Below are 27,200 nucleotides of genomic sequence, written 5' to 3'. Positions count from 1 at the left end.
AGCAGTGGGTCCAGTCAGTAGAAAGACAGCTTCTCCTCCTCCCAGCTCAGCTTCTGCCGCTGTTGGCTCCTGTGCATCATAGGTAAGATTTTCACTCTGCAGCGCTCAGTTTCACACATTTTGAGCAGTTTCTCTGTTATCTCTATGTGTGCCAACTGTCCTATTCAGATACTATGGTAGGATTGTTTAAAGTTACTGACCAATCGTCGGCACTTCTCTCTCCTCAGGAGGACTTGTCATCCGCCTGTCTTCTGTTTTCTTGCTCTTTACCGGACTAACATCATGGGGAGATTGGACGAGCTCCGGCAGTTTAATTTGATCAAATGGCTCAGAGAGGAGAGACAGTCGAGGAAACTGATTCTCTTCATCGTTTTCGTCGCTCTGCTCCTGGATAACATGCTGCTAACTGTAGTCGGTAGGTGCAATCCTCCCTTTCTCACCTGTTACACAGATTTGCGTTTGGTGCAACAGGTTGTTCAACTCACCAAGTCTGCTCCAATATGCCCAGTTGTTGTTATTAAAGTGCCGCCGATCGCCCCAATCTGCATAATGCGCTCAGAGTTTGGAGATCAGGGCTTTCTGGACGCTACATCCTCAACTGTGCCAAAGCCCCCGCGTCGAATTCAAAACCTGACAAGATATGCGATGTGGTCCAGGTCAAATATGTCAAGTGTGAAATGTTGCGTAAATTGGAGGTCATCAAAGTGGAACAGATGTAGTTTTTAATTTATTAATAATTTTCTCATAATCCCTGCTCTCCAATAAAATAACCAGATCAGATTTGAGATCAATTCATATTTTAACCTCCACATCAGACGCTCACAAAGAGGTTATTATTTTAAAAAATCACTTAATTTTCTAATATATACTCTCTCTCTACATCCATCTAGTCATCCGTCAGATTAGTTCATGTGCTTTGATTTGTGTGTCACCTAATTCGAATTAGGTGACACACACAAATATGGGACTATAGATAGAAAACAAATTGATGGTTGTTCCTTTTTTTTCGAAGAAAAAAAAAGAACTTTCCAAAACAATACATAAAATATTTAACATTGTGAAGCAACAGTCCTTTTAATTATTGTAATTGATCCTTAATTTACCTCTGAAAAACACACCGGTAGCCAGGAGATCCTTGTAATTAACAAATGGAGTACATTTTAAGGCATACATGACTTTCTCCTTACTTCTTCATTCTCATGTGCAAATTAATTATATTTCAAGGAATTCTCACTCAGTATTCAGGTATGAGTAGTTTGTCTCAGATATGAGGTCAGTTAATGGTAATATATGTATTAATGCTTTGTTTAGGGGCATTTAAAGGGGATGGCTTTCATGTTATTTTGTCAATAACAGGGTGCAGATTATACATTAAAAATACCTTAATGTATTACAGCTGGTTGTTAACCCATTAATTGACCTTTTACTTCAATTACATTATTATTAATGGGTAAATTAATGGAATTTTAAGATAAACAGATATTAAGGAACTCTGTTTAATGGTGTAAGAAACATTCATGTTAATGATAGGCTTGGATGAGTTTGAATGATAAGCTTCCCTGTTCACCCAAAGACAAACATGTATTCAAAATGTTCTCCACACGCCTCCATTACACAAAGACCTCCAGCTTTTTGCAAGTGTCTGGCAGAACACACTCTGACTGTGTTTCAGATAGATAGAACCATTTTCCTCTATAATGAATTTTATAGAGACAAGATCCTAAATGAAAGCAGAATAAGAGAGATCACTCCACTAACATGAAGTAGGCCACGGCACTTCATCATCTTGATTCAGAATGATTAAAAATTATTACATTGACAACCTGTTATTAGAAATTTAGATTTGTTCATTATATGCATCTCTTAAAATCTAATAGCAGTATCTACAACTGTAGATCATATATTTAGTCCCATATCACAATAATCTATGATATTTGAACATTGTATGGATGACAGTGTCGTGCATACTCGTTGACCATATTGACATTATTGAGCTGGTGTCATCATCATTCAACACAACGCTTAAGTTAATGTGCAGTTCATGTGTATTTTTATCTTTCCCTTTGTCTCTGCATATGATTTTCTTAAGTGTGTTGATGAATGATTTTGTAGATATGCTTCTATTGCCTGGCTACTCATATTTGACAGAGGTGTTCACCACAGCATGTTTTATAACAGGATTAAATTTAGTGTTGATTGATAGGCCTGACAAGGAGAAGACTGAAACATCAAACATTTTATTCATCAACACAATTTATTTTCATCTTAAACATTCATCCATGGGCGTATTACTGTCTGCCAGCGTCTTGTCACGTGCAGCACTATATTAATATAAACTATATTAACTACTATATTAAATAGTTCCACTGTGGTATATCAGAATGTCAGGTTTTCCTGGCGGCCTAGGGGTTTAGGGTTTAGGGCGGTTCCCATTTCTTTCTACTCTAATTTTCCTGTCATCATCAAAGGCATAACCTCCTCCCTAACCCCCCCCCCCCCCCCCCCTCTCTCTTCCGTAAAAAAAAAAAAAAATCTGCAACTAGAGTCAAAATAATTTGAGCTGGAGCGGTAAATGATCAGCAATGTAATAATGTACGTTGTCTACACTATTTGCAACGGTTTTTTGTTTTTTTTAATGGCTGCACCATTCCATTAAATGTAATACTAATCTGGTGTTGTGCATAATTTTATACACATTTTCCCAAAGCTCAGCTTGAACATATTTGGTATCTTTGGAAATTATGAGAAGTGACACGACTCAAGGAGGCAGGACGTTGTTTCTTGGAAGACACGTTGGTTTGTCTCATTTAAATGAAAATATTCAGTGCTTTGAGCACCACAAACAAATTCTTTTCACTTCCATTGTATTGGGTGGTGGCAGAGGTTTCTATTCTTTGAAACTATCTGCATGGCTAGATACTACTAGGACTGAACTTAATTATGTGGGCCCAATTTTTTTTTGTTTGTCTGTTATTTGTGGTGGTTGCTACAGAAACCTTAGCTTCTTTAAGGTTTATTTCTTCAGGCTAGTGCTTGTGAATCACCCATGAAGAACACTCCTTGTCCTGCTCCCTGTGTGCTGACATACAGTATGTTGCAGTGTCATCCAGATTAGCATCATGCCAGTGAGCATCAGTCAGTGGTCATGTCATATTTGATTGTGTCAATCTCCTCACGCCTCTTTATGCCCGCCAGTGCCCATCATTCCCAGCTACCTGTACAACCTGGATGAGTCAACAGACATGGTGTTGAAGAACAACACATCTCAACAGGGTGCTCCAGGAGCCTTCAACAACATTGTGTCCTTGTATGACAACACCGTGAGGTCTTCAGGCTCCAATGCCACAGTCAGGTCCACTGATATGATCGCTCCAACCTCTACTGCTCCAGAGCTGCCACAGAACTCTTCCGACTGCCCCCACTCCTCCAAGAAGCTGCTCAATGAGAATGTCAAAGTGGGAATGCTGTTTGCTTCTAAGGCCACCATACAGCTGATTACCAACCCCTTCATAGGGCCGCTTACCAACAGGTGGGTTTTTTTTATCATCTCTGTGCCCTATGTGGAGACATTGGTTATGTAGCATTTACACTTGGGAGATTTAGCTGCCTGAAGATCTTCACAGGCAACCTGGAACAACATTGTTGCCTCACCTGTTAAACACATGTTCCTATGGTGGTGTCTGTGTAAAATCACAAAGAACAGGACAACATGAGACACATTACTAGGTAAAACCCATTTTTTGGGGATAATATGTTTGGCAGCAGAGAAACGATACATTTATATAATATTATATTTATATAATTGTGAATTAAATTCACAATTATATAAATATTATAATATTTACCCCTTACACATGCCATTAGGGCTGCAACTAACAATTATTTTGGTTTGGTCAGCAAAATGCTGGTTGCCAGTCAAAAGCCAAACATATTTACTATCACGCAAGACTTCTACAATTAAGCTGGATCAAGGAAATGTTTGGCATTTTTGCTTGAAAATGTACTTAAGTTATTACTCAGTTATCAAAGTAGTTTCTGATTACTTCTCTGCAGATCATCCAATCAATTAATTTACTAATTGTTTCAGATCTACACATTCCATAAAATCACAACTTGAGTTTGAAGATACCAGTTCAAGCATGAGCTGACAGCAGATATATCAGAAAAAACTAGAAAATACTGCCTCGCAGTTGTATGCCTCCACCAACCAGTCAAGTTGCAGTTTACATCCATGTCTGTCTTTGTAGTAAAGGAATTTAATAAAAGGTATTAAGTGCATTTTCCTTGTATGTGTTCACATGTTTGGCCAACAAAGCTGATTCTGATAGAACACAAAGTTGTAGCCATGACAGTAGACAAAGCTTCAGATATGGATGTTGCTGCAAAGAAGCTACAAATTCTAAAACGTGGGTGCTTCACACATCTTCAACCCAGCAGCACATCTAAACAATCACCACAGTTTCAAGGTAGCACCAAGATCAGTGTCACCAATTCAGTATCTGACCAAAACACTAGAGGTGTTTATTTGTATATACTTTTTCAATTACCTACATCATGTTCCTTCACAAATTGTTATACTGTATTCTAACAAATACAATGACTCTCAATTTAATCTATGTGACAAACACACTTTGAATAACTACAATGATAGGTTTATCTGGCATTGGATACAACTCTTAGTGTGCATTTCATATGACATCATTCAAAAAATGTTAAAGAGAAAAGAGATAAAATGTTGAAGAGGAGATTATTAACTTTACAGCTGGAAGACAAAAGACAGAACAAGAGTGTCACAGAATGACAGGTTTCCTTTCAGACAACAGAGGCTTACTGCTAGCCCAGGGCCAAAATCATGTTTCAAATTTCCCCTTGTCTTTTAGAAGTCAGTGCAGAATAACATTTATGGTCTTATCTGAGGCAACATCAAACACAAATTGAAGGGAAAGAGTAACAACAGACTCTTTTTTTTTTCGAGCTCTAGGGAGGAAAATCAAATGCTGCATATGGTAAACATGTTGGTTGTAATGCTGTTTAAAGGGCATTAAATCATGCAAGCTAGAGCAGATCTATTCCAACTGAATCAAGTCGAGCAGAATTCCTGATTATGTGTGTTTGCATGTGTGTGCATGTGCATTTGTCTGTTTTACACATGGATAGCTTCTCAATGGATGAGTAAATCAATGAAATTAAATGTTAATGGATATAAGTGGAATCTATCATATGTGTGATAGTCTGAGACACAAAACATAGACTGTATATAAATATGGACAATGTATCTCCACTTCCTGCTGCTATGCAAAAGTGAAGCCAAAATATCTCCTTTCCAGGAGCTGCCATCTTACTTGTGTGACATCATTTGGAGCCAGAGTCTGGCCAGTATAATCGGGTGGCGGGATGACGTTCTGTGGGACACGCCCCCTCAGCCGTCCCGCTGCCTGATGGAGGTTTGAGAGCGGCTGTCACAGCTGTCAATCATGATGTCACACCCCCTTTTTATATTGTCAAATAACTAATTAAAAACAAACTTATCATAAAAATGAGCACTTGAACAAACATCAGCATGATAAGAACGACCTAAAATGACAGAAACCATCTTTAGGAAAACTGTATTTGACGTGAACTTTTCAGTTTGGCTCATGTCCCATCTGCTAACATGGAGGGGGCGGGGTTTATGACCTATATTGCAGCCAGACACCAGTGGGTGATGAAGATGTTTTGGCTTCACTTTTGGCGAGCTGTCATGACGTCCATCTTTATATACAGTCAATGGCTTTTAAAGCCTTAAACTCCATTAAGTGAATAAATATGGCCAAAACATCAGTTATTGCAGGTTTAAACAAACTGAATTGGTTTTTGAGACCGTAATGTGTTTAGGAAAAAAAGTGGGGCTTTATGCTGTTTTTCTTTTTGAGAGAGAGGCTTGAGGATGTTTTTAATACTTTTTCAAGTTGGGGCCAGCAAAATTTTGGAGCCAGCATTTAGCAACAATTGGTGCTACTATATCTTGTAAAAGAGGTTATTTGTTGTGCCAAACCCACAGAGAATAAACCCAGCTCAGCAGTTCTTCCCAGTTCAGCTCACTGATTTGTTTTTACGGCCCGTAACTTTAATGTTTTGGTTCAGTCTAACCACACTCATCAACCGTGCTTCCAGCTACAGCACTGTAAACTGACTGTATGCCACCTGCCCATCACCAAATGTCTGACAGATATAGCAACTAGCTGCTGAACTTAGTGGAACATTTAACAGCTTAAGATACAAGTTATATTTCTTAGATGTAGGTAGAGACCAAAACCGCAAAAAGAAGAGGAAATAGTGGACTTACTATCCCTTTTTTAAAATTCTTGCAGGACCTAATCTTATAATGATGGGCCAAAAAAAGAGAAGTTTAAAACCTGCTAGAACAGAGCCAGGCTAAAGATTGTTCTAACATAATGTAAGATAAATGTGTGAATGCTCCAACATTATTGGCATACACCTCAAAGGCAGTGTTTAGTGTCTCAGATGGGCACTCTGATATGCTGTTATTGAGTCCCATTACTGGTCCTTTGTCACCTTCCCTCCTGACAGAGGACAACACAAGGCAAGTCGAGCATGTCAGGTATCTACGGGGGAATACAAAAGCTCTGTTGTGCATGGCAGCTTTTAACCTTTTAATGAAAAAGATGTTGTCATCCTCCTCCAGTGTTTTGGTTAAAATGTCAGGCTAACAATTGTAACCGGCAAAATATGTCATGCAAATGCAGAATTTCTATAAATGCTGTGTTCCTGGTGTTACAAGACATGTATTTTCTATGCAGTTTATTTTTGTCAATGTTCACTTGCAGATGTTGATTTACGTTTACTATGTAGTTGTCTTTGCTATTTTGACATCTCCATACCTGTCCTGATTGACCAAGGCAACAATGCCTATTAAGAGCAGTGAAGCCTGAAGCCTCACCGCTTCTGAAGGAGACAATACACTGGAACTGACTTTCAGTTTTAAAATAATCAATTTATTTAATGTATATTTGTGTAGACATCTCAAATCAATTAGATGCTTATAAATGTAACGTCTACCTTTCTTTCTGTTTTTCCCCTCAGAATAGGATATCAGCTACCAATATTCGCTGGCTTCTGTATCATGTTCCTCTCTACTATCAGTAAGTGCATGCTCTGGGCACATGTCTTCATAATTACAAGATCAGAATGCTTGCATCATGTCTGATGTTTCTTTGTCTATATTTCTGTTATTCTCACTGTTGTGAAGTGTTCGCCTTCTCATCGAGCTACGCTCTGCTGTTTGTGGCCAGATCGCTTCAGGGTGTGGGTTCCTCCTGTTCGTCTGTGGCGGGTAAGACCTCAATTTACAACTCAGCATACCTGAGTTCATGTACATATACAAAACAGTGTTGTATTTTGGGTTTTTTGTGACATACAAATGTTGCCAGACCACTTTTGTGGTCTCTTCGACTCTTTCTCATACAGGGTTGTTGTTAGCCTGCTTTTATATGTAGGAAAACAGTCACCAAGCGAAAACCTAAAATTGTTACTTGTAAAGTGGTAAATGTGTATACTTACAGTATATTGTAAGTGTATTATGTATCTTATCTTATGTATCTTTTAATGGTCAGTATGAACAGGAGGAACAGGAGGAATGATTACAGCAAGAAAAACATGTTTTAATGTTCGTTTGGGCTCCTGACTGTTGTTTTAAAACAGACTGAAAAACTGTGAACTCGTGAAAGCTGATATAAAAGGACAAATACAGTAGTATTTGTTATAACTGGTGGGTCTGTTACGTTGAAAATCTGTATGATGTAATCTATACATATGTGTTTTCAGGGATGGGAATGCTTGCTAGTGTGTACACAAATGATGAGGAGAGAGGCCACGCCATCGGGATCGCCCTGGGAGGTCTGGCATTGGGAGTGTTAGGTATGTGTACATATACATACAGTATAAATACATACATAGTCCAACCAAGAGATGTTTCTGTAAAGGGAACACACCAGATTTGAAATGTAAAAAAACACAACAATGACACACACTTATCATTTTTGAGCTTTTACATATATATTAACATTTATTATTTTATTAAGAATTTTTTTTGCAGTAAGTAAATTATACCACAGAAATTACAGATAAATGTTTAGTGTGCTTAATCTGAAAATATTACAACCATAATATATTATCAAGACAAGATTCTTCTATAAAAACTGTCTGGTTTTCTGTGAATGAAATGTTGTTGCTTCTCTCTACATGCATCAATACCAAATCAAATCATTAACTAACAGTAAAGCTGCTACCAAAGACATTAAAATATTAGGAATCATGTGTACATATATGAATGCATGTATTCCATAGTTTTGCATGCAATCAGAATGCACACACACTGGAGGGGTGAGGAGGAGAGAGAGAGCGGTTATTGTAGAAGCAGAAACACAAATGACCAGCAGGAGAAAAAAACACAATAATGACCAAGGGTCATAACAGAATACGTCCCCTGCAAATTTTTTAACATGCATGTCATGGCAAGAGTAAGGTTTTCAAAACTAATCTGACAGACCCATTGCAATGTGAGCTGTATCATAGAGGGGAAAGCTGCAGTAACTACTGTATATAGTGATTGTAAAGTTGATCTCTCCATCACTGACCATCCAGTGTATTCTCCACAGTTGGACCCCCATTTGGCAGTGTGATGTATGAGTTTGTTGGGAAAACTGCTCCTTTCCTTATTTTGGCATTCCTGGCTCTGTTTGATGGAGGTACAGTTACAATCCTTCTTGGTCACTGTAGAAGTAATGGTAAAAATATTGTATAAGATTTATAATGTTTAGCATAATTTCATCTTAAAAAATATCTATTTATGTAGATATCAAAGGCTTACATTCAGGTGATTCACTGTTTCTTTTCAGCTCTGCAGCTCTTTGTTCTTCAGCCCACCAAGGTGGAACCAGAGGTAAGTGTGTTTGCCTTGATGACTCATTTCCTGAAGGTTATCTCACTTCATTAAGATGACCTTTACAGCTGCAGAAGACCATTTCTATGGCAGTTTTTGCTTAATTAGATTGTAAATACAGGAAATATGAAGCTAAATAGAGAAGTTATATGGACTGCAATTACTGTTTAAAGCACTTAACCTGACACTAGCACAAAGTACTTTACAGTGCCTCACAACACTGCAATTCTTGTTAAGGAAAAGTTAACATTACTGTTTTTAAAAGCTATGAGTGCACAAAATCTACATTAAAGCAACAAAGTTGACATTAACAATGGCTACCAAGGAGGCATTAGGCAAAATCCAATTGGGAGGCTAGATATAATAAGTACAAGGAAATAAGTATGAAGAAGTGGACTTGTGTGAGGTGTGACACAAGTTAATATAAAAATGGAAGAGCCTATGAGTCAGTGCCAATTTAGTGCTTCTCTTGTTCACTTGTTTCCTTACCACAAACTTGCTCATTCATTTTTGAAAGAATAGATAAACACTGAACAGTCCAAATGTATGAACAAATATCTCTACATTTATATTACAACCATGGTAGTAGCATCAACAACATATCTTCAGTGTCTAATGGACATGTTTGACTAAATATGTCAATGGTATTTCTTACATGTATATTGAATTTCCTGATCTCCTCACACCTCTTTTGTGTACTCTGTTACCGTCCTTATTTACAGTGACTTGAAACTTTTGTACTGCAGTGTAAGACACTGGTTAATGAAAAAAATGTCATGTACTCATGTAAATGTCTTTAATCATTGAGTGAGGTAAGGTATATGCCTGGCACAATTAGGCTTAAAGAGAGAGCGAAAAGCGCTCGACAGATGCTTCAGTGATCTCATTAGACACAGTTTTTGAACACTAATTAATGACTCCTACAGAAAAGAGAGAGAATACTTTGTTGCTTCTTTTTAGGATAACATATGATCTTATATATTAGTGGAGATAACAACCAAACAGAACTGCTAATGGAAGCAAAGACAACTGTTTCTGGTCATTAGCAGATTCTTTCACCTTTTCCATGTCCTTCATTTCTGGCATACTAAGAAATGTCCAGAGGCCTGCTTGGAAAAATTAAAAAAGGTTCTGTAGAGATTTGCTGCAAGACACAATAGTTCCTTTCAATGAAGGAATAAGCTGCATTAGGCTCACATATGTGTTATTCTGCTTGTATTCAGCAGGAAATCTCATTCTCAATTTCACATGTGTAATGTGTTTGACTTTTCATTTGCTAAATAACAAATAACAAATAACAATAACATGACAATTCTTCAAGGACACAGATATTTTCACTTACATTTTAGAAATGTTACAGATGCTTGAGTCTGTCTATAGTCTGTCAATACAATATACAGAACTGACTCTGAAATTTAAATGTCAAAATTTACATTTGATTTATACTTAAATCAACAAACCTTTTAAAGGCAGTACTGTCAGCTAATTTTCATACATTTCACATGTGTGATTGTTACTTAACTGCCTGCTGAAAAAGAATAATATTGCTGTGGGTGTCAGTGGAGGATTAATGTATGTGATGTGTGATGTCAATCATTATATTAAATATTGTTACAAATATGATCTCATAGTGACTTCAATTAGTGCTCTGTCTCTCAAACTGTAGATTAGTTCACAAGGTTATATTTAACAGGGAAGAGGTGATTAGCTTAATGGTAGAAAAGAAGTGTAAAAAGGATTTTTCCAAAACCAGATTTCATTGAGAACTGTAACCTGTGTCTTTTACTCATGGGGGTTTTGGTTGGTTTTTCCATTTAACATGGGATCTTTGTCCATCACAGAGTCAGAAGGGGACCCCACTGCTGACACTCATGAAGGATCCATACATTCTAATTGCAGCTGGTAAGAAAACAGCACAGTAGATGTGAGAAAACCTAATGTCACCCCACTATGGAGGAGTATCTGTGGGATATTGCATTGTTAATGGTTCTGAGGAAAGAGCTGGGAAGAATAATTGACTCAGATCTCATTTTTTGTTTACTTGATATGTCAGCCAAATACAAACACAACAATTGATTTGCTGGTTACAGAGAGGGAATATGGCTTGAAATTGTGTGGTGAAGTGAGTGCTGCATAAGGAGGGTCATCTTTCCATCAGAAAAACCTGTGTGAACAATGCTGTGTGTTTGTGTGTATTGTGTTGGCCAGTGCAGTTTCAAACAGATATTGTGACACAAACACAATATCTGTATCATGATGCACAGTGTGCAGTCAGACACTGCTGCTTGTTCGCACAGCAGTCCTCCAAATTAATTAACCAAATATATCGTCTTACCATGTGACTCCAGAACGACACCTAATCTGGCACTCCTAAGGGCAGCAATCACTCATCATTTTTCTGTGCTTTCCAAAGCCGTTACAAATCACTGTTAAAAAATAATGATGTTTTATGGTGTGACAATGCTGTGGTTAAGGTCTGGTTAGGTGCAGGGAAAGATTTGGGTTAAAATGATCACTTTGTGGTGTGGGTTAAAATTACTACTTACTTAAAGTTAGATTACCTTTGTTGTCATGGCTACAATAATAACCACAGGATTAAGGTTAGGGGATGATGGTAGTCACATTTTTTTAAAAACTGTCCCAACTCGCAGTTGGAAATATGAAAATCGCAGTTGGAATTGGGAAAGGTTGTCTCCACTGTTGGGTTATAACCACCAACCACCACACCCCTTCCAAATGAGGACAATTGTCAACTTATATATATGTCATCTGAACTGTGCCACTTCTCTGGGTCATAAATGTGACTATATGTGGTTTTTGGGTGACTGACATTACGACCCATTGTGTCGTTTTTCTTGGGAGGACAGTCCCAAAATTACACAGCTATTACAGAAAACCTGTGTGTCAACCTCAGTTCAGTTGTAACTAATTCCTGTAGTGATGATGTTTTTTGTCCCACATATTAGTCAGTGCTGTGACATACAGTATATCCATATATCAATCAGGGTTGCAGCGTTAGCAGGCTAAGCAAGCTTCTCCCTAGCTACTTCCCCAAGCTTTTCCTGGGGAATCGTAAGATGTTCCCTGGCCAGATGGGATATAGGATCCCTCCTGTGAGCCTGCCACAGTGTCTGCTCCCAGTTCAACGTCCCTGGAATACCTCCACAGTAAGGCATCCAGGGCATCCTACCAGATGTTAACTTATTTTGGTTGATTGTGTCCTCTCATTCTTACCCTCACTACCCAAAGCCCATGACCATGGAGTAGCACTGAGAACACAGACTGTTAAATTGAGAGGGTTGCCTTCATGCTTAACTGCCTCTTCACTACAACAGTCTGATACAATGCTCAATCATGCACAAATCCACCTTTCGATCTCATGCTCCATTTTAGCATTGCTCATAAACAACACCCCAACTTGAGCTCTCTCTCTTGGGGCAACAATTAGTTCAAAGGGGCCATCCTCAGTTTACCAGCAGAGTAGCATGGCCTCATGGCCCATGGCACCTTGGAGGTGCTTCACACACAGATACAAACCACCCCAAAGCACACTGGAGGTGTCAAGTTGATGAAGCCAGCGAAACTACATAATCAACAAAAAGCAGAAATGCAATCTTGAGGTCACCAAACTGGATATTCTGCACTGCTCTGCTGCTGATAGAGATGCTGTCCTTTACAATCACAAACAGAATCAGAGATAAGGGGCAGGCTTTCTGGAAAAGCTTTCAGACTTCGCAGTGGAGAAAGGAGTTTCAAGAAATACCAGCAGCACTGAGGTCAAATTTATGTTCCATCACTTTATATCACACTGATGACACACTTCTCATAATTGACAACAAGCCTAATGTTTTTCTTGGTGAACAAAATTACTAACTTTCATTTCTCACCGCAGAGATTTACATCCATACACCCTCAATGTTGTCTTGCACTTCTTCAACCACTAGTGGCACAGATTCCCAATGTTTCCAAGGTGTCTTTTCAGGTTATGGCCAGGGATTAGGGAATTAATGTGGTCACTGTATGGTCCTCACAAGTAGGGTAGTACAAGTTTGAGCCTGTCTCACCACCTCAATTACTGTGACAACAGAGTAACAGAGAGAGCAGGGTGTGTGTTTGTGTGTGTGGGTGTGTGTTCGGGGGTAAAATTGGGAGGTTGTAAGAGTAACACATAAGGACCAAAGTACAAAAACAGATCATAATTGACCATGTGTCCCCTTATCCTCAATCTTCCTCCCCAGGTGCCATTTGTTTTGGAAATATGGGCATTGCCATGATGGAGCCAACACTGCCAATCTGGATGATGGAGACCATGTGTGCCAGGAAATGGCAGCTAGGTATTTACAAAGCTCTGTTCAATACTCACACACAGAAAACACACATGATGTGTACAGTGTATGTTGTTACAACAGCTAAATGCCCACAAAACCTCCAGTCCTTAAAAATACACACGCAAACAGCATGCCCCACACAAAGACACACATACACACATATTGTGTGGTGAAAAAAATGCTTTGCTAAAAACCAAATTGAGTGTATTAAGCAGATATTTATATCTATGTATGAGGATCAGAAATCAAAATGCAGCAATTTCTCAACAGTCCTGAAGGACCATAGCAGTGTATTTGCATTCTTGAGCCTATTTATTACAAAATCATGTATGCTTTACATTGCTGCCAACCATTTTCTAAACCATAGTGCTTTAGACTTTCCAATGTGTTTCCTGTCTCTTCTGGGCAACCACTGACTTCCTTTCATTTTAAAATCAGCCTGCAAAACTAGTAAATTGCCAAAGTAATCCATCACAATTATTTATTATAAAATGTAAAACCTCATGGTATGCTTTGTATAATAGTCAGTTTATTTGTAAAAAATCACTAAAACTTAGAAACTTGTCTTGCAAGACCAGCCTACAGTTTTTGCCTCTCTGAATGTGTTCTGGTAACACTCAATAGACTTTTGCTTGGTATCATTCCATCACTCAGACATTAACAGAAACCTGTTTCCCGTCTTATAGGACATGCAATGCATCAATTGCTTAACTGTCAATAAATCATCAGCTATCAACCAGAATCAACACTGAACAGATAGCTGAAGTCATTGCCTTCTCCTCAGCTAGTTTCTGTTCCACCATATATTTTACATTGTGGGTTTCATACCCACCCATCCACCTATCATGCCATCCATTTTACAATGCTAATGTGGGTCAGCTCTCAAAAGTCTGCTACAATGCCCACATCACTGGAGATGCCGCTCCAATCCACATGTTTTCACACACATTTCATCTTGAACTGCTTCCTCTTAACCAGAGGTAGAGTACTGCTACCTCAGACTTGGAGGTGCTGATCCTAATTGCAACTGCTGATATTCACACTGCAAACCTCTATTACTAGGACCCCATTCTCAATATGGCTGAAATAATCGAGACTACCTTGACCTTTACCATCTAAAATGATTAATGTTAATTCTTATCCAGCTAACATGGTTCTTTGAACAGAGGAGGTTTGATTTGTTCATTTTAGGTAAAGTTATCTTGAATAAGAGAGCACTCCTACTGTGAAATAAACATGAGGTGAGTTGAAACCACAATTAGCACTCACATGATATGCTGACTGCTAATCATATGATTGTACTCTTGAATAGTTGACATGACGAGCAGATTTTTACTGCAGATGCATAGTCAACAATGGAAAAATGAGGAGCCACCTTGTAATTTTGCAATAAAATAACCACAATTTCTCATTGGACAGCTTAAATACAATTTATAACATTAAGTTAGTTAGTTAGTTAAATCAAAATGTCATAATTAACCACCATGTTTTCTGGTTCCATTGGTCTGATAAAAAAATATATTTCTTTTGTTCATAGTGTTCTAAACTACAGTTCAGATTATTTCTAACAATTTACATGTTCTCATCTAAAATTAAATCCACATTTTTCTCTAGGTGCCTCTACAGACATTCACATATGTGAAATTTAGAAAGTCTTGGTTATGATCCAGCTAACTGTGCTAAGCCTGGTTTGGGCTTAAAAGGACTTGTTGCTCTGACAATACTTCTAAATGATTTTAAGCCCCTTTTGAAGAACTGAAAAATCCAGGCTTGTTTCAAATCGTCAAACAATCAAATCAAGCTAACTCATATCCAAAGAAACAGGGCCCAGAATGCAATATATATTGTTCCTCCTGAACCTGAAGTTCAGCAGTTGACAGTTGAGACTCCTTTCTGGCACCCAGGCATAAACCTTCCATGCATAGACTGAGCAGTGTGATACCCAATAACTGGAGCACCTCCCATCCCCTCCCATAGTCCCCAGCTCCCAAAAAAGCAAGTCATCCAAAGTTCTGCCTTCTCCATGAAGAGCTTACAGTCAGGCTAGGAGTTCCTCAAATTGATGACTTGCCTAACTATATATCCCCAGTTGACGCCAGCAATTTGTATTTCATTTACCTTATAATGTAGTCAGAAAACCCCTAGTATCATGTTTTAATTTTTCTGAAGAATTGATTCAAAAACATAACTGCTGTCATCTATCAGCTATCACTGAGGGTTAACTTGCAGTTTCTTTGGTTACTAATTCATCCCATATACAAAATATCTCATCAGGCATTGATCCACATTGTTTCTAGAGATTTTTATTTTTACTTAGTGACTTGACGTCGTGCAAAAGTGTCACTCCTCCATACTTCTGGATGTTTTCTATACAGACGCTTCCTGCTGTCTTTGGTCTCATTAGTTTGTTCCTCCAGTCTGTTGTATATGAAGTCTAGGTCAGATAAAAAAGGATGAACAGGATATTAGGGTGTCATATGCTGGCAGGTGGAAAGCACAAGTCTTCATTACAGACAATGGAAGATGTACAGCAGCTCAGCGATGAGGCACTGATAGAGATCTGCTTATCTCAGAAAGCCTTCCCACACCTTCGGTCTCTCATCCCTCTGTGTGTGTGTGTGTGTGTGTGGCCCAGGCGTCGCTTTCTTACCAGCGTCTATCTCCTACCTTATTGGAACCAACATCTTTGGGACGTTGGCGCACAAGATGGGGAGGTAGGAAGGGAAATGATCCTCATCTACTCTCTGTCTCTGCCTCTGTGGATTTGATATCTGTTTCCGCTCCTCTAAATGAGTTTTCAGTGTTTTTAATGTTTGTGAGGCTAGCTTTATTGAAGCCTTGATGATACAGGGCATCAATAATTTCTCTATGTGCATGTCTCTGTGAAATGTATTGAGGCTTTGTACATTCAGAATGTTCTTTTGTTGTGTTTGTTGTTGAGTATTGCCAGTAACCAAAACTGTTCAATACTATGGATAACATTCCACGAATGTTAAGACAAGACTTTCAATATCCCAACTTCACCATCACAAACCAATATTTCTACTACTGCAACACTGCTGCTGCTGCTGCTGCTGTTACTGCTTTTAATATATAATATGTATTGCTCCTATTATTACTACAAGTTTAATTATGCCTCTACTGACTCTACCACTGGTACAACCTCACTATTACTATTACTGTTGCTAATAGTACATAAGAAAAGAAATTGTTTGGGTGTCAGTGTGTAAAAAGCTTATTGACGATGTAAAGTTTATTTATATGACTGATTAACCATCATTCATTTATTGCTATGACAGTTGTCTCCCTATTCACAAATAGAGTACTTGTTGCAAGATTGGAAGGACGGTGTTTTTCATTAGACAACACTGATCAGTTGTGCTTCTTTCCCTTACAGATGGCTTTGTGCCCTTATTGGAATGATGGTGGTTGGATTCAGTATATTATGTGTAAGTATGAGGGAGGCAACACTGGTGTGAATTCAGATATCACCTGGGGGATATGAGCAGGTCCACTTTGAAAATCAGTGGTTTAGAAACCAGGACCCTTTGACAGCAGGTATTATAAATGTAATTGTATAGAGGCACTGCTCATGTGAACCAGGACAGGCCTACATACAATATGATACATGTGGTTTTAAGATGCAGTATGTTACATGTTGACATGATCAGCAAAGACACTGGTGGGTCACTGAAGAATTTACAGTGGAGCAGAAATGGTGCTGATTAAAATAAGCTGAATTTTAAACAGGGTTTGTAGGAAATACAAGACCATTTTATTTGTATAGAATATACCACAGGTAAACTCAATGGGCTTTGCACTAACAAGCAACAAGTGACATGAGAATATATTAAATAAAATTTCTGTTGCTGTCCCTGGTTTTTCAGACATGCTAGTATCTCAGTCTTGTCTTTATCAGCTGTAAAATATAATAATAATAATAATAATAATAATAATAATAATAATAATAATAATAATAATAGCTTGTCAGTTGTAGAAAAAAGAAATGAAGTCTTATTTTGGTTATTTGCAATTAGCTGAGAAAGAAAGCTGAGAGTCAGGGAGATTCATTTTATTGTTATAATCATAAATTTAATTTATGTATGTGTTAAAGTTCACTTGAAGGGTGGTTTTGTAGTCCACATTATTGTTTAGTTTTGGTCTACAAATGCCCAAAAGTATATGTAATTAGAGTCCTGCTTGTCCTGCGCTAACAAACCAGCTGCTTCTGTTGAAGATGCCAGTTTAGCATTAGCATGAGCCTCAGATAGCTAGCTAAACTGGACAGCCACCAGACAACAACTCTGTGGAATTTTAAGAACTATGCCTCAGAGTTCAACACAACTGCCACAGTTAGCAGAGTGAGGCACAGGGCAACTTTTTTCTTCCTTGGACAGAAAGGAGGTGCATTTACAATTTGTGTGGCCCCATGGCCCCATCAGCAAATACACCTATAACTCCATCTTATTAAACAGTAAGAGGGCCTAGAGGTGCAACCTGGTAGTACAGCAAATCTACAGTCCATTTTCTGACAGTTTCACTACACATCCCTCATCTTCTGCATTATTGGTTAATATATTTGTATCAAATTGACAACAAATTTATTCCAAGGAGGGATACAAGAGACTACTAGAGTCAGTGTGTATAAATTTATATATAGTATTTCTAAATGGTACTGTTATTTCTAAATTGGCTGGTTTAGTGTGTTTAGTCAAATTTGCCACCAAAATCTAAGATTCATCCATCTAAAATTATTTCTCATTCCTCAACCAGTAGAAACAATAGTACAACAATAGAGCAAGCCACTAAATGTGGATTTGAAAGTGCTGTAACATGTGCACTTGGTGTAAAATATTTATTTTCTTAAAACCAGGGTATAATTTTCATGTTCAACAAAGCATTGAGAGGGTTAGAACCAGTGTTATTGCTCTTAGCGTTTCTGGGGTAAGAACATCCAGATTGTCCAAGCCATCAAGACGCTCGCTCTGGCCTTGCACAGCAGCAGGAAATCTCTGTTCCACCCACTTCTTTATCTCATTACTCTCCCATACCAGCGTCTCTCCGCATGCAAAGTGTTTATGATTTACACTCACATGCAATGAATAGGATTAAATTAAACATATATATATATATATTTCTCTCATATTTGTATGTCTGTTCTAGGTTCCATTTGCCAAAGATATCTATGGCCTGATTGTTCCAAACTTCGGCGTTGGTTTTGCCATCGGTAAGTGTGCTACATTTAATACTGTGCTAAACAAACACCACCAGTGGCACATTCCCCACTGAATGCTGTTTGTGTTTTGTTACAGGCATGGTTGACTCTTCTATGATGCCTATAATGGGATACCTGGTGGACCTGCGGCATGTGTCTGTTTATGGAAGTGTGTATGCCATTGCTGATGTGGCTTTCTGCATGGGATTTGCTTTAGGTAAGCAGGACCCCGAAAGACAAAACCTAAGCACTACTACAGAGTGTTAAAATACAGGCTGATATCTGAATGTGAACAGCAACAGAGTGTCCAAGAAAGAAAATTTTCGACTCTATTTAAATAAGATTTTGTACAGAATTTTGGTCTCTAAATCTAGTATCACAGACACCCCATATGTATTTCCAGGTAATTACTTTGTCTCTCAATGTTTAGTAAAAAAATAAGCATTTCTGTAACATTATTACATTTAAACTATCATATTTTTCTAGATATTGTCCCTTGCCTTTGATTATTAATGTAACAAAACATGGCCTTAAATTAAGCAACATCTGGCTCTCAGTTTTTATAGTATTATTACCAAAAAATGAGGAAACATGCATTTTCCCATGCTGATCCATGGTTTTTCCGTTTGTGTTCCCAGCTAATGTCTACCAATAGTTGGTTTTGTATTTTACAGCCCTGAATCATGGTTATTACATAGAAATTTCCAGTTTCCAGCTGACCATTCTGGTTCTTTGTGTATAGGTTTAAGTGGTATAAACATAACATTAACTAGAAACAAGTGGTTATGCATCTTCTAGTGCTGATTTGTGGTTATTGCACAGACAGTATAGTATTTTCTGTGCTGCCATATAGGAAATCAAAGCATTTAAACCCACTTGTTTAAAATTGCTTTTCAGTAATTTCATTATATTTTATGGCATTTTATTTCATTTTACTCTATTTGTGTTTTAATAATGTCATTAGTTTTTATGGCTTTTAAGTTTGTTTTATTCTCTTTGTTATCTCTTTGCATTTTAAATGTGTTCTGTTTTTACTGTAAAGCACTTTGTAACTATGTTTTGAAAACTGCTATATGAATAAAGTTATTTATTATTATTATTATTATTATTATTATCATTATTGTTGTTGTTGTTGTTGTTGTTGTCATTATTATTATTTGAAGGGAATATTTAGAATGGTGAGGGACAAGGAACAAGGAATTTCAGATTTTTTACATTACACCATTATTGTTTACCATATAACCATATTATTCTAAGCATTTTAGGCCATTATTACCCCATTATTACTAAGTAAGTACCTCTACTGTATACCATGTTTTTACCCAGCATTACTCTATTGTTACAAATATGATATCTTGTTAGTAGTGAGTTAATATCCCTTATCCAAACAAAGCAAACTAAAGCAGTATGTGTTTTTCCTCTACTGATGTAGGTCCGTCCATTGGAGGATCCATAGCTGAGAGTATTGGCTTCCCCTGGCTGATGACCATAATTGGAATAGTGGATATCCTCTTTGCTCCTCTTTGCCTCTTCCTCAGGAATCCACCTGGACAAGAAGAGAAAATTGTAAGATTTGAATCACGCTCAAATACAGTCAACCAAATCCTACATAAACATACAAAAACATGGAAGCTCTGGAAGGCAAGGTCAACAAACAGATTCCTCAAGAACTTTCTAGTTTGGGTGGCGTGGTAGTTTTTGGATGATGTGTTTTACATAATTTTTCTTGTATTGCCTTTAACTTTGAATGACATGTAGTTCCATATAGCCTGAAACAGATGGTGTATCCACTGTGCTGGAAAACAATAAGTATCTTATCAATCCATTCTATACTTATTTGCACATCAAGACTGTGAAAACAGTACCAGCATATTATTTCAAACAGGGGCTGTTTTGTTCCTTTAGGAGTCATAACATGTCAAATGATTTTATTTTTAAAAAACTGTTTGCACACATATCATGTCACAGACTCAAGGAGAGCAAGGGCCTCTCAAGGACTGACCAAAATCTGTTATTAACACTTAAATATTTTATAATCAATTCAACATACTGTGTAATAATTTGAAACATAATGCACAATGAAAAGGCTGCTTTGTTTCTGCGGGTTGCATTATTTATTGTGCATAGCATGGACACTTACAGACAATGAAAGTAACAGCATTTTAATTTATATTTTGGGGCAATTCAGTCTTTAAATAGAAACCAGTACTTTATCAACCATGAACAAATTCGAAAGGCAATGCAAGAAAAAAAGAGATTCCTTGAGGTTTATATGTATATTTCATCAAAGCAACCTCATAATTCATCCAAATGACTTGATAACTCAACAAGTTGGCTGGTGTTGATGAACACATTTTGACATTCCCTTCAAGGGCTTCACATAAACACTTGTGTCATGTTTTACAGGCTATAAAGATGGGAGAAAAAATATGAATTACCTTAAGGGGCTTTCACACCGCCGTGCAGTAATTAGCCGCCTCCAGTCATTTCAATAGGGGAAGGTAGCAGAGGGAAAGCAGTTTTGGTCACAGTGGTAGGGTTATGAAGTGGTTGCTGTCCAAATGAACACGCACAGATTTTGATCTGCTGCCCAAAGTTCACTGTGCTGAACTTCTGGCAGTAACCGCCTGGCTTTTGCCAATGGGTTGTACCAATGCTATGATGTTCGCCTGCCTGCCATCGCAGCCTTGGACTGTAGTGGCAGCAGACGCCTTTAAAAATGATTTGCTTTTTTGGGTAACACTCTTGCAGGTAGGTGGTTGTCAGGATGGTTAGCAGCGGTGTGAAAGCCCCTTTACATCAATGGGCTTCATGCAAATCTCCACCCTGCATGCATGTGGCTGAACCCCCTCATCCTGTAGCTCCACCTGCCTGCCTCCATATCCATTTGCTAGTCTCCATGCAGCATCTGCTATCATTCATCACTTCTCTTCTCCATTAGATTCTGTCTCTATCCATCCCCATCCCTTCACCTTGTCTGCCATATCCTTCCAATTTGCTTTACCATTTGAGTTTTCACTAAGGATGCTCTGATCTGTTGGATCAGTACTGACCCTGACTCCAGTAACCCTACAGCAGGAATAATAAGTTACATGTATTAGACAAGTTGAACATCACGGTGTGTCTGCCCTCAGATCAGGTCATAGTAAAAATGTAGCTGAGGTGTAGCACTATAAAGATGCATAAAACGCCTTGAACAATATAATTTCAAATATGCACAAGCCTAAAAGACTGATGGTGTATGAATGTCTCCACTTAAGATTACAGTTACAGTCTCACATTACCTTAGATAAAAATGATTGCAGTAGCTTCCATGCAGCAAGGAAGTGCTATTTTAATTTGGAAAACTGGTATCAGATTGCTCTTTAGTATAACCTGACACCCCCAGTGTATCAGAATCGATGTCACATGAGAAACTCGTATCAGTGCATCCCTAGTTTTCACCTCTGTCAATCTACCTCAATCGCAATTTCAACATGCCTGCTCTTCCATACTGTACATGAATGAGAATTTCATGTTTTAAAGTTTCTGCGTGATGTGTTGAATTTAACAAAAGAAGAAGAAGAAGAAGAAACATGCTGTGATGCTTAAAACTCTTATGTGTGCAATTTTTATGTGATTTTTCAAACAATTCTGATGGCATATATTTTTGTAAAAAGAGAAATTTGGTGCAGTCCGTGGGCTCTGTTTTCGTGCAGGAACACAGCATAAAGTGCAACACGCACAGCTGGCATGCTGTATGAAGGCCCTCCCTTTACAGCCATGTCTGTGTTCCATCTGCGATTTCTAAATGGAGTGATGCTTGTAATCAAACTGTAATACACGTCACATACCCTGGTGACTTTGATTAAATGTTAAGCAACCAATACAAGGCTGTGGCAAAATTTTTATGGAACTAGTTTATAGAGTGCAAATAATTAGAAATGTTGCATTAGGCCATGATGCATTTGAAACCCTTCAAACATTTCAATGAAAGCTTGTATCCTCTCCTCTAAATATGTAACTTATGATTCTGACTTAAAACACTCCTATAATAACTCAGAGTAGGACATGAGTTATTCATGACACTTCCTACTCTGACTTTTTACAGAATTTTGACTTTGACTTTTGACAAAAAAATGGAAGGAGTTTTACTCTCTCAGTCGCAAAATAGAAATTATGATGAAATTTTGTAGTTTTCTGACAGTTTCTGTTTGAAATATTATAGGAGACATATTATGTTTTTTGTGATTTTCTGTTATTTATATACTGTTATGATGTCAGATGTTTAACATGGTCAAAGTTCCAAAACTTGTAAAGATATTCCAGTAGAGTCCCAGAATAAAAATATAGACCTGGAAATGTGCATATGTCCCCTTTAAGACAATGGTACAATTCCAAATGCAGCCTACACAGCCTTCATCTGTAGGCATTATGTGTACAGACATACAGTAGGTAGGTAATATAGGTAAATTATGCTGACAAATTAGCTTCAATCTCATAATGATTCAGTATTTACAAATAAGCCATTTGTTTAGGCACATTGGCAGGCCTTGCACATGGCTTAAAATGTATATGAACCTACACTTAACTGTTCGCCAAACCCCTCCCCAAAACCGCGATTGTCCAACGATAGCATGTCAAGCTTTGGATTTCACTCATGTGCCAATGTCTTTCTTTTTGCTTTTTTAGCCTTTCTAAAATCAAAAATACAAGAGCAAAAGTATAAGGAAAGGATTAAACAGTGTCAGTGTCATTATTTATTTGTTTTATCTGTTTGTTTGTTGTTTATTTGTTTATTTGCTAATGTAAGCTACAAATGTTAGCATGCCCAGTTAACTACCTACAGTATTACTTCTTTACTTTACTTCCATGACCAAGAAGTATACCATACCATTAATTAAATAGGTTATATTAGTTTATGGGTTACAGGTTACATTAAAAACAAGCCCTGTTAACGACTAGCACATCCACTGTGTCGTATTTCCCCACTACATGGAAGCCGGTACTGAATGCTCTCAGAGATTGGGCTAACTTTAGCAACTCTGTCCTCGTCTTTATTGGGTTTGGGAAGGCATGTACTCCAGCAACCCCATCTCACGTTACCTGAAATAGCATTACATTAGGTTAGTGTTTTCAAACACATTGGTTAGTCCTCATCCTAAAAGCCTTTTCTCTCGAAGTGTAAAAAGTGAAACTGTTTGAACATACAAGTGTTAAAGTATAAATCTAGCTATTGTCTTGCTTGTCCAGATATGTAAGCTAAGCAGCCAAAAGGGGTTATGTTAGAATGAAATTTGTTCATTTTCATACTTAAAATATTAGGACTAACAAGCTCTACAATGCAGTACATGAAAAATGAGGTCTTGTCTGGCATACTGAGTTTTAACTTAAGTCTTTTGGCACACTAACATATATGTGGCCATTAAGTACATATTTAAGACAGCTGGAAACATTTAAAAGTCATTTGGAAACCATTTTCAACTAACTCATATAGCTATTTGGCAATTTGGCAATGACAGTTGTCATTTCAACCAGCAAAATTAACACCTAAATTAACCAGCAAATTAACACCAGGGGCAGATATACCACCTTTCAGTGGTATATCTGCCCCTGTTATTGTGAACTGCATATATGCTGTGCAAAAATGGAAAACTTGATAGGCAATAGTGACTATGGGGATTTAGGGAACCATCAATTTAAAATAGTCTGTAATTTGATACAGCAGCATGACATATACTTGTCAGCCCTCACCTCATTTTACAATGCTTATTATAGTGCTCAATCTTTCACATATTTTTCAGTATTGGACATGCAACAATGATGTTGTAAACCCTTATAGATGGGGTTAAGCATTATTTATTTCTGTAATATTACAATATGACCACACCTCTTCAATATTATATCCCTACAATCTGTAATTTTAGATAAATAAATAGATTAAATGATAATTTACATGAATGCAACTTGTCGAAATGATTTTATCTGACGTACTATAAAAGTTTGAGTTATTATTGCTAGTATGGTTGATCGTGACATACCCAGATTATCAATTTTGTAAAATTATCTGTGGGCATCTCCACCCACAGAATGTGCGTTCATGCCTCTTCCTGAATGTCATCTACTGGCAGCTCCAGTAGATGTCACATGAGTCATTTTGTAAGTTAACAAATTTGATAAAATGCTTTTACTCCAAGTCCTATAAGTAGGATCAAAAATGTATCCATTTTTGGCCAGTTACATTCCTACTTTGAAATGGACCCTGGAATACTCTTCCAAAAGCTCCAGGGTGTGGCTAAATGGCTGTGGTACAATCAGCACAATTAGAAAATTAGTTTTCACTGGAGTGAATGTGATTGGCCATGATTGTCCCCAGCTGCTAACACACCCACCAATAATGTTTTGTAATGTATTCTTTCTAATCCCACCTCATATTCAAGTGCACCATATGGCTCTGGCTACAAAATACTAAAACTGCATCAGCATGCCCTCAGTGCACTTGCCCTCCACCTTAATACACGAAAATAGAGCCCTATGTATGTGTGTCTTTCAGCTCATTTATTCTCTGTGTAGTCAGGTCAGCTTTATGTGAGGTACTGTATTGCTGTCTCCTTTAGTATCCCGCCACCAGGAGATGCTAAAGTCAGGACATGTCAAATCTTACACATAGGGGTTTTAATGACATAAAACTAGCTACATTAAATGTATTGTTCCAACTTAACTTTCCTGGAGCCTTGTCACACATTGCAGATTATAACATAATCTATATGATTTATCACTTCGAACCCAGAGTCTCCTCAAATCTGGAACATGAACTAAGTTTAAAACTGCTCTGGGTTTTTCTCAGTAACAAAAAAAAAATCAAGGAACTTTGACAGATTTATTCATGCAACAATTGTCTTTTCAGGCAATTTTGATGGATACCAACTGTTCAATGAAGACGAGGTCCTACTCCACACAGGGGACGTACTACCAGGGTGAAAACATGGATCCAGAATATGACGATTATGATTAACAGGACACCAGCCATGCAGGTTAACCCTTCAGAGGATCTATTTTGTTGTACAAAAAAAGGAACACAGAAGAAAAAAAAACAGCAATGAAACAAAACAGCCAAGATATTTCCATGTGAATGTCCTGCATTCAGTCTTCACTGTTCAGTGTCCTGTTAGCGCTTGTACTGGAGCAAACCAAAGTTGTTCTTGATCTGTGTTTGCAAGCGCATTGTGTGAGAGATATTTTTTAGCCAACAGCCTTATTCAGTAGAGAGATGTGTCCAAAAGCACTTTTTAAACAGTAAGAGCTGAGCAACAAGTACGCTTTGCTGGTTTATTTTGAATACAAACCCTAATTCAAAATCTTAATTCATGTCTCAGCCATTAAAAGCCTGTTTTTATCCACTGTATGTCCAAGATACTTTTTATCATTACCTGAATTCAGTTTGAATAATTGTATCATTATGGGTCATTGTGTGGTATGTCAAGAAACTGTTATTTCTTTAAAATTCAGAAAGATATGTTGGGTCCCAGTCTATGGTCCTTGTCATTATTCATACACTTGGAAAAGTACAGAACACCCAACTGTTCTGTCTTGGATGTGTGGGAAAGTCAGCACATTAAGTAACAGTTTTCTAACCTCTGCCTGAAGACTGTGAGTACTGTGAGTGCCTGGAACATTTGAACGCCATGTCAAAATCAACAAGGAGTGTTGACTTTTGAGCTTGCATCTGATTTTTTACAGCATTTCAGTAGAGGGGAGACAGAGAACACAGGCACCTCCTCAGGCCCCAGACTCAAAGTACACAAATGCAAATGGCAATGCCTGGCTCAGCCACGCAAATGTGTTACCCTGGTGGAAATACTCAACCTGCGCTGATCAATCTCAGTCCTCAAGGAGGTGATATAGGCTAGTTAAAGCTAATCTGAGCATTTCCAAGAGCACAGTAGTAAACAAACATGGTGTCTTGTGGAGGAATGTGTTCTGTGCAGAAGGAAGTAAGAAAAAAAGTAAACAGACTGCGATGTGTGACCTAAATTGTCAAAACACAACAAATCCTCTGGAAGGAAAAGGTTTCACCCCATATCCATATTTTCACAAATGAGTATTACATTGACCCAGAATTATAACACTTAATAATAATTGCAGTAAATAAACAGCACACTTCCACAATATATTTCACAATACGTGAGTTATTTATTCCAGCTTTAATATCATATGCCGCTTCACTAAACAGACATGCAGCCAATGCTGACATTAGGCTTGGATGCTAAGCCTACAAGTCAGAGAAACATTGCTATCAGTTGACCTGGTCACCAGGAAGGAACACAGGAAAATTCATCAGTGTGTCCTTGTTGAATAGGTGGTGCTGAGAGGGTGATGGCTTAGTGATTTATTGCACAACAAGATAGCGAACTACTGTAACTGGCTAGCTATCCGATAAAATGCTACCTTTATCTAGTTACAGTAGCTCTCCACATTGATAGATTGCTCGCTATCTGCTAGCTAGATTGCTAACTTGACAATAAGTGAATACAGTTTATTCAAGAAATGTATTTGAAACACTGACTCACGTCTCACTGAATGCAAAGTATGTCTGTTGTGGAGCAGTTTATTCTCTATTATTCCTTCAAAAGACTGCACTGTCCAAAGGGTTTACTAATTTGGTCAATGACAAAGTGTGTGTCCAAGTTCACAGATTTACTGTGTGAGAGGATTCGATGACTGCACAGAATCCATT

At 37.8% G+C, this 27,200-nt stretch overlaps 1 protein-coding gene across 1 annotated transcript; it reads left to right on the top strand.

Annotated features, from left to right (window-relative positions):
- On the top strand, positions 1–26,052 carry slc18a2 (solute carrier family 18 member 2). Its single transcript, XM_042432614.1, has 16 exons — positions 1–82; positions 228–415; positions 3,196–3,529; positions 7,084–7,142; positions 7,250–7,333; positions 7,825–7,917; positions 8,658–8,747; positions 8,898–8,941; positions 10,783–10,843; positions 13,180–13,275; positions 15,905–15,983; positions 16,667–16,718; positions 18,433–18,496; positions 18,582–18,701; positions 19,917–20,050; positions 25,371–26,052. The coding sequence occupies exons 2-16, from the start codon at positions 283–285 to the stop codon at positions 25,476–25,478; spliced, it is 1,551 nt and encodes a 516-aa protein (XP_042288548.1). The 5' UTR covers positions 1–82; positions 228–282; the 3' UTR covers positions 25,479–26,052.
- The last annotated feature ends 1,148 nt before the right edge of the window (positions 26,053–27,200 follow it).

The sequence above is a fragment of the Thunnus maccoyii genome, chromosome 14 (genome assembly GCF_910596095.1).
Source record: "Thunnus maccoyii chromosome 14, fThuMac1.1, whole genome shotgun sequence".
Lineage (NCBI taxonomy): Eukaryota > Metazoa > Chordata > Actinopteri > Scombriformes > Scombridae > Thunnus > Thunnus maccoyii.
Note: the sequence above shows the minus strand (reverse complement) of the source record. Positions and strands in the feature narration are given on the sequence as shown.